The sequence below is a fragment of the Scyliorhinus torazame genome, chromosome 9 (assembly GCF_047496885.1).
Source record: "Scyliorhinus torazame isolate Kashiwa2021f chromosome 9, sScyTor2.1, whole genome shotgun sequence".
NCBI classification, from domain to species: Eukaryota; Metazoa; Chordata; class Chondrichthyes; order Carcharhiniformes; family Scyliorhinidae; genus Scyliorhinus; species Scyliorhinus torazame.
In genome coordinates, this window is record NC_092715.1 from 38514127 (window position 1) to 38523320 (window position 9194).

Sequence of the window (9194 nt, forward strand, 5' to 3'; positions counted from 1 at the left end):
AGCGATTTAGCCCAGTGTGCTAAACAGCTATTCACTGAATGAAATGTTTAAGAAAAGTTGTCAGCGATTTAAAAGAATGCATCAGTGTTGATTCCATACATGAAGAAGATGACAAGATCTATACCCTCCAGTAATTCAGTCTAACTCCTGTGAGCAGGCCACTATACAAACATGGATCCAAGGAAGGGTCAGTTATAATGTTGCCACAAAACTTGACTCCAAAACAAGGACTTTGTCATGGAAAAAGCTTGGTCGTTAGAAAGCAGTTCGGGAAATGATAGGCGCTGAAATTCGAACCGACAGATTTCAAGAAAATGGTGTGTTAATTCATTGAGTAATATTGAGCCCATCAGATGTAAACTTCCCTTTCAACTCCAGAAGAAAGAGTACCCAATTATACTAAGCAATAGTATGACTATAAACAAGTCACAAAGCCAAACTCTTGACAAATTTTGTATTTACACTCCCAGGTCTGCTTTAACACAATTTTTTTCGAGAATGAAAAGTTGGCAGGCAGTACCCAGTGATGTACCACAGGGATTAGTGCTGGGACCCCAGCTATTCACAATATATATTAATGATTTGGATGAGGAAACAAAATGTAACATCTCAAAGTTTGCAGATGATACCAAATTAGATGGGAGGGTGAATTGTGACGAGGATACGGGGATCCTACAGCAAGATTTGGACAGGTTGGGCGAGTGAGCAAATCAATGGCAGAAGTAGTATAATTGGATAAGTGAGGTTATTCATTTTGGAAGCAAAAACAGCAAGGCAGATTACTACCTGAATGGTTGTAAATTGGGAGAGAGGAGTGTGCAGCGGGACCTGGGTGTCCTTGTGCACCATTCGCTGAAGGCAAGCATGCAGTGCAGCAGGCGGTAAAGAAGGCTAATGGTATGTTGGCCTTCATTGCAAGAGGTTTCGAGTATAGAAGCAGGGATGTGTTGCTGCAATTGTACAGTGCCTTGGTGAGGCCACACTTGGAGTATTGTGTGCAGTTTTGGTCTCCTTATCTGAGGAAGCATGTTCTTGCTCTCGAGGGAGTGCAGCTAAGGTTTACCAGACTGATTCCAGGGATGGCGGGACTGTCATATGAGGAGAGGTTGACTAGGTTGGGATTGTTCTCGCTGGAGTTCAGAAGAATGAGGGGGGATCTCATAGAGACTTATAAAATTGTAACAGGACTAGACAGGGTAGATGCAGGGAAGACGTTACCAATGATAGGTGTGTCCAGAACCAGGGGCCACAGCCTGAGGATTCAGGTTAAACCATTTCGGACATAATGAGACACTTCTTCACACAAAGAGTGGTGAGCCTGTGGAATCTATTATCACAGGAAGTAGTTGATGCTAAAACTTTAAATATATTCAAGAGGCAACTGGATATACCACTTGGGGAGAATGGGATCAAGGGCTATGGGGAGAAAGCAGGATTAGGTTATTGAGTTGGATGATCAGCCATGATCGTGATGAATGGCGGAGCAGGCTCAAAGGGCCAAAAGGCCTCCTCCTGCTCCTATCTTCTATGTATCTATGAAAAGTTTAATTATGTTAAAGATTTTGGTGACAGAACAACTGGAATTTTGGTACTTAAAGAAATCATGTCACAATAAAGATATTCATTTGACTAAATATTTATCAAGTTATATTAAAGTACTGAGTAGGAAAAGAATAGTTCCCAAAATGTGAGATGTTGCTGCTAACTTTAGCCTTAGTTTAATTGCTCTGTTCTATCACCTTTGCTCTAGAGTCGCCAGGTATCTGGTCAGGAGAAGGGTGGCAGAGAGGAGAAGGGTCGATTTGAACTTGGACTCTATACTTATAGTCCCCAGGGGCTTCCCGCTTTTCGGGGCGGACCCTGTACCTGGTTCCAAGTGATTGGACTTTGTCCCAATCACTTGGTTCGATACTCTCTAATGCTGGAGCGATTCCTTGATCGATGGGCGGTCTTGGGGTGATCGTTCACCTCCCTTTGTGTAGGCTCCTGTTGGCGCCGAAAAGTCTGGGTTGGCTTTGTGTCTAAAATGTTGCACATTGTTCCCGGGGATTGCTCATTAGTATTCAGATCGCTGGTGTTTTGTTGTGCTGATGGCTGCAGGTATCGATCTTGTCTGGCCTTCCCAGAGGTGAATACACAGTTTACCTGCAGCTGCTTGTTTTATTCCTGTTGGCTGATTTTCCCATCAGCCTTTTCCGTTCGCCATTTTAAATCGGGGTTAGCCATTCTAAATCGGGAGTTAGCCATTTTAACTGGCTACAGTCCCTCCTTGTGATCCTAACGCGAAGCGTGAAGGATCACATCATTATGTTGCTTTCCATTCCCTGACCTGGGGGGGACACTCCCATCATGGCCTCTGCACTGACCATAGCTATGCACAAAAAATTTTAACTAACAATTCTAAGGGCGCTATGTCAGACAGGGACATGCATTACAAAACAATAAACTGGGAACGTCTAACTTATTCTTAATATACTACACTCACTTAAACATTCCATTATCCTACCTTCCTCAATCATACAACAAAATCATAGCATTTCATATAGTCTTTCCTGGCTTGGCAGTCAAGCTCAGGATCATACAATTTGCTCATGAAAAAGTTCTTTACAGTTCTTTATTTACAATAACAATTAACGCAAGTGAATGTACTTTATTATAGATCGCGGGGGTCTGGTCGTAACCGAACATAGGGGATCTGATCCTATATACCGGGGTTCGAGCGCGGTAGGCTCTCCTCCATTTCCGTAGACGCATAGTCTGCACAACGCAGCAGAGTATCACCAACGCTAGTAGCGTTTCGATCACATAGGACAGGGAGTACCAGGTTATAAACCTGGCACACCAAGATGATGTGGTGTCGCTGGTGACTGGGCTCTGGGTACTGCGGGAAAGTGAAACATTAACAGCTGGGGGTCTTGAAGTCATGGGGTTCGCGGTCACGTGCAACCAAATGTCCATAAACATTATGTTGATCCATATGAAGGAAGTCCTCATGCCTGTTCTCTTTCCTTTTCTTTCTTTGTTTTCTCCGGTCCTGGAGCTTCTGGAGTTCTGTAGAAACAAGCATAGTGTCTGTAACTATCTTTGTTTAATATCTTGTACGCTAGTGTGTCTGTCCTTTGGTGCCAATTATTCCCTTTATAATTGGTCACTCTGTGACGTCTTCATTTTTTTTTTTATAAACTAATTTTAGGAGAAGACACACTTCCCAATGATGAAACAGTGCTGATTTAGCATCCAAATGTTCCAGGATGTAAATAGCAGATGGCCGGCAATCTAAAGGTTACCTAAACAAACAAAACTTTTTGAACTGAAAAATGCCAAAAAAAGGTGCGTATGGGCCGCGACGAGTAAGCGTTGGATGGAGTCCCCGGGTAGGACGGCTACCAATGCCGTGTCTCTCCTACCCGAGCGTAGTTGACCAGCGGGGGGTTCCCAGGCAGGGCGGGTCTCAAGCCGTTTCTCCACTGCCTGAGCAACCGACAAGAACGGGCAAGAAATGTAGTCATCGTGGTTGGGCTGCCGTAGTGGTTCTATCCGTCGAACCAGAAGGGCAGTTACGAACGGGCGTCTGGTTCCTTAACCAGTCTCTGCAGACAAGCTAGTTCCGCTGAACTAATGTCTGAAGATAGTGAGTCTCTGTAGGCAAGTCCTCAGAGGTTTCGGACAAATAGGCGTGGGGCAGTGAGAAAAAAAATGTCTCCTGTCGGACTTACAACATTTAACAAACTTACAAACAACATAAAACATTCTGCAGGTTCCATCAGAATACGGGACATCGTAAATCACATTTGGGCTGGGGTGTAACTAGCATATGGAGGGAGTGCAGCGTGACCGAAGAAGAGAGGAAGGAGGAGTGAAACAAAAACGAAGTGGCTTTGCCGAGGTAACGCTGCCAGAAGTGGTGGATAAGCGCTCACAGTTTGCATGGGGCAGCTGGGACCTTGTAGCTACTGTGGGTGGTGTTTTCTTTCATATCTGGGGGCTAGTCTAGCTGGTGGGGGTCTCCTGCAATCTCGGGCGAAGTGTCCTGGCTGCCCACAGTTGTAACATGACCCCTGAGGCACATATGGTGGAGCAGGCTCTCTGGTGCATTGTTCCCTTGGGTATGGTTCCCTGGGTGGGGGGTCGGGGCTGTTGGTGTCTTCGCTGATTCGGGGGGCATTTGTGGGCTGATTCCGTTGCAGTTTCAGGGGGGCTTGACATTCTCGTGCGTAATGTCCTAATTGTCCGCAATTATAACATTCCAGTGGTTTCTGGGGGGGGGGGGGGGGGTGGCTGTTGCTTCCTTCGTTTACCCATGCGGGGTTCTGGTGCGTTTTAACTGGATGCATGTCTGCCTGGTCTTCCTCGGGTTCCCTAACTGCGGGTTTGTCTGCTTCTGCCTGCTGTTCTTCGGGATTTTTAAACTGCGGGTTTGCTTTGTACAGACTGCTCCCAGGCGCGGGACAATCTTTTTAAAACCCATTTCTCATTGTGGGCTTACTCTGAGGGGTCATAATTCATACAGGCTTTTTGTCCTGCCTCTGTGGCATGGGAGATAAGGGTGCGGGTCCATTTGGCCATACCGTCTTGGGACAAATGGGCACGTTCTAAATTTCCAAAAACTGCTGTGAAATGAATCCACAGGCGTCCAGCAAATGCTGGGGGGGTGTTCTGTCTTCTCCTGCCTGCACTTATTGAGGCCTTCTATGGGGTCACCCCTGTTGTACCCGATCGCATTCAGGATCGCAGTATGCATTTCTGCAAGGGTGCCTCCTCGTACATTCTGTGGGTTGGGAAGGGCTGCTGCTACCGACGGATCTAAACTTAAAACTGTGAGCTTTACATGCTCTCACTCATCCAGGCCGTGGGGCAGCACGGTAGCATTGTGGATAGCACAATTGCTTCACAGCTCCAGGGTCCCAGGTTCGATTCCGGCTTGGGTCACTGTCTGTGCGGAGTCTGCACATCCTCCCCGTGGGTGCGTGGGTTTCCTCCGGGTGCTCCGGTTTCCTCCCACAGTCCAAAGATGTGCAGGTTAGGTGGATTGGCCATGATAAATTGCCCTAAGTGTCCAATATTGGCCTTAGTGTTGGGTGGTGTTACTGGGTTATGGGGATAGGGTGGAGTTGTTGACCTTGGGTAGGGTGCTCTTTCCAAGAGCCGGTGCAGACTCGATGGGCTGAATGGCCTCCTTCTGCACTGTAAATTTTATGTAAATCTATCTATGTAAATCTATACATGTGCGCCTGATGTCTAACTGTGGCAAAGAAATGGTGGGGGTCTGAGGTGGGGAGGAACGGTGTGATCTTCTCACCGTAATTGGGTCACTGTTAAGGGGGTGGAATATAGATATTCCGTATTGTCCGGTGTGGCTGTGCGGAGGGTGGTTACAGGGTTCATTGGAGCGTGAACTATCTGCTGTGTGGGGGGTTGGGGTGGTTTTCTCTTTTGGGGCTTTTCCTGCGCACATGTTCCCTGAACATATCTCTGCGCTGTTTCGTTTAACTCTTCCCAATCAGGGCCGTCTTCCTGATCTAACTTTTCCTCAAAGGTTTCCTGAAAGCCTTTTTGAACAGAAAGCAATGATTGCAGCTCTGCAATCTGCTTCCGGCACTTTGCGTGATCTAAGGTGCTTTGTCTTTGTTCTGTGGTGGCAGCATAGAGTGCTCTTAATGCTGCCTTGAGATCATACACTGTTTCTGTAATGTCTCTACCTGTTTTTCTGTCTCCTCTCGTACCAGGGCTGCATGTTGCGTGTCCTGATAGGCCTTTTCGTATTGAGACTGGAAGCTGCTTAAATGCGCCAGACAAGACTGGTGAGCCCGTTTGGCGTCATCCACCTCTCCATCTTTTGCTACCAATTTCCTCCTCAATTCCATATTCTCTCTTTCTACTTCGCTTACATCGACCTTACTCATCCGATGTATGCCCTCAACTTCTTTGCGAAGCGTCTTAACGACCTCCTCTGTGCCTCGCAATTGTGGCAAGCAGGACACGATTGCCATCGGCTTGCGAGCTTTTCCCAAGCTCTTTTTGTGGATCTCGCTCAGGTTCTCCCACCAAGTATGTCCTATACTCCCGGGACCTGATTCCTCGTTATCACAGAAATCATTCCAAAGGGGCCATCCTTTCCCTTTGAGATATTTCCTGATCTCTTCCTCCAAAATGGGACATTGTCCCACTCTACTGCTGCTGGTCGCTGTGACCGCAAATTCCTCAGGGTTCATGAGGCGCTACATTGCCTGCATTGCCATCTTGCCTATCCGAATGCCTCTTCTAAATTTGGAACAGGGGAGCTAAGGCGGTGCTGTAAATACGGGTATTGCTTTCACTACTTTTCGATATACAAACCTCCGATAGTTTTGACGCAACAAAAATCCATCAGTTTTACCTTATAGCCCTGTTAGTTACGCATGCATACACACACTTCCGAATTATTAGTATTGATCAGAACTGCTTGAACACTTGTGGTTTTCTGTTTCCAATTGGATTTCTAATTCAAATTCTTGGGTTCTCCCGGAGTGGTTTTCCACTTCTAGATCGGGTCCCGTCAGGATGTCGTCAAATGTTGCTGCTAACTTTAGCCTTAGTTTAATTGCTCTGTTCTATCACCTTTGCTCTTGCGTCGCCAGGTATCTTTCTGATACCGCCACGTGGTTCAAGTCAGAGTAATGATCAATAATCCAACACACCGCTTAGTAAGAGTTAAATCAACGCACATTTATTATATACAGTAATCAATACTCACACATAAATTCTACTTCTAAGCTACTTCCTACAACTAACAGGCCAATACTTAACTTGGAAATGGCCCACCAGGTCAGGGAAACGAATGGCCTTTCGTTTGGGTTCTGAGCCTGCGGGATTCGAAGCTGGTACAGATCGATAGCTAGGAGCGCCTATCTCGTAGCGAGCGTTGAAGTAAGACTTACGATTTGAGCGGCTGTTGCAGAAGGTCAGCAGAAGGAGTTGCAGAAGGGTGGCAGAGAGGAGAAGGGCTGATTTGAGCTTGGACTCTATACTTATAGTCCCCAGGGGCTTCCCGCCTTTCGGGGCGGATCCTGTACCTGGTTCCAAGTGATTGGACTTTGTCCCAATCACTTAGTTCGATATTCTCTAATGCTGGAGCGATTCCTTGATCGATGGGCGGTCTTGGGGTGATCGTTCACCTCCCTTTGTGTAGGCTCCTGTTGGCGCCGAAAAGTCTGGGTTGGCTTTGTGTCTAAAATGTTGCACATTGTTCCCGGGGATTGCTCATTAGTATTCAGATGGCTGGTGTTTTGTGCTGATGGCTGCAGGTATCGATCTTGTCTGGCCTTCCCAGAGGTGAATACACAGTTTACCTGCAGCTGCTTGTTTTCTTCCTGTTGGCTGATTTTCCCATCAGCCTTTTCCGTTCACCATTTTAAATCGGGGTTAGCCATTCTAAATCGGGAGTTAGCCATTTTAACTGGCTACAGAGAACACTCTAGCTCGACACAATCTCTGATAAAATCACTTTGAAAAGTGACAACATTTACCTGGAGTATCTGGTATATCTCAGGGTAGTATTGTGATTGATAGTTAAACGATAAATATCTGTCATGGTAACATCTATCCCCTGTACACTTACAACATTCTCCTAACTCTCGTAATGACATGCTCCCCCTCGATAGTTAACCCCATTCTTTCCCCTCCATAGTTACCCCGATAGTTACCCCTCTCGTTACCTCCTATAGTTGTCCCAACTCCCTTTCCTCTATAGTTATGCCCTTTTCCCCCTCCATAGCTATCCCTCACACCTGGTGCAGACACCAGCCGGTGCAGACTCGAGGGCCAAATGGCTTCCTTCTGCACTGTAAATTCTGAGATCTATGACCCGTCCATAGCTACGCCTCACGCCGCTCCATAGCTTCCCTCACACCCTCTTCCAACTTCTTCCATCGGGCAGGAGATACAAAAGTCTGAGAACACGCATGAACAGATTCAAAATCAGCTTCCTCCCCGCGGTTATGACTCCTAAACGACCCTCTTATGGACTAACCTCCTTAACACTACACCCCTGTATGCTTCACCTGATGCCAGTGTTTACGGAGTTACATTGTGTACCTTATCTTACCTATTATGTATGTTCTTTTTATTTTAACGTACTTAATGATCTGTTGAGCTGTTCGCAGAACAATGCTTTTCACTGTACCTCAGTACACGTGACAATAAACAAAATCCAATTATCCCTCTCTGTAGTTACCCCCCTCTCAACCCCATTAGCTACCCCTTTCCACTCTATTGTTATCTCCCTTCTCCCCTTCTATAATTACACCCCCTCGCCCTATGTAGTGATCCCTCTCCAACTCTCCAGTTGCCTCCCTCTATAGTTACCCCCTCTTTCCCCATCTGTTCCCTATTCACTACCAACCCCCTCCTCCCCAGCCTCTGACTGGCACTCACGTCTTGACATTTTTGAAGGGGAACCTCAGGTCCAGGCTCTGCAGCCACTTAATGACCTCCCGGGCGAGTCCGGCTCGGGACGGGACGGGGGCGAAGGCGGTGTGTCTTTCGGCGGAGGGCCGGGGTGCGGGGGTCCGGGTGGGGGGCCTGGATCCGCCCGGCGGCTGAGGAATCCAGCACTGAGATTCACTGGGGGACAGCGAGGGAACACGGAGCATCTCGGAATGTCTCCGGGGGCCTGCTGGCTGCTGGGGACAGATGTTGGAGCCCTGCGTCTCCATGGCGACAGGGGGCGGGTCCTGGTTTCTCCTTGGGGTAGTGGGCGGAGCCTGATGTCACCATGGCGACAGGGGGCGGACCAGAGGGCGGGGCCTTGTGTCTCCAAGGCGACAGGGGGCGGACCATGGGGGTCTCCTCCGGACAGAGGGCGGAGCCTTGTATCACCATGGCGACGGGGGGCGGGTCCTGGTGTCTCTTCGGGACAGAGGGCGGAGCCTTGCGTCGTTCGGTGATGACGTCAGAGCCTTTTGATTGACAGTTGTGGGTATCAAAGGGGGAAGTCCCTGAGGGGTGGGAAGCCCATTAAGTTTTACAGCGCAGAAAGAGGCCCTTCAGCCCATTCTGTCTGTGTCGGCCATCAAACACCTATCTTAATCCCATTTCCTAGCACTTGGTCCGAAGCCTTGTATTCTATGGTGTTTCAAGTGCTCACCTGAATGCTTCATAAATAGGTTTGTTTCGATGTCACCAGCTTTCGGAGCGCTGCTCCTTCCTCAGGTGCT

At 47.8% G+C, this 9194-nt stretch overlaps 1 protein-coding gene across 2 annotated transcripts in view; it reads right to left on the reverse strand.

Annotated features, from left to right (window-relative positions):
• The window catches only part of spata4 (spermatogenesis associated 4), a 49740-nt gene extending 41032 nt beyond the window's left edge, over positions 1-8708 (reverse strand). For both annotated transcript variants that reach the window (XM_072515789.1, XM_072515788.1), the window contains exon 1: positions 8413-8708. In XM_072515789.1, coding sequence (XP_072371890.1) covers positions 8413-8693 — 281 coding nt within the window. In that variant the 5' untranslated portion in view covers positions 8694-8708. The remainder of the gene's footprint in view (positions 1-8412) is intronic.
• Positions 8709-9194: the final 486 nt, after the last annotated feature.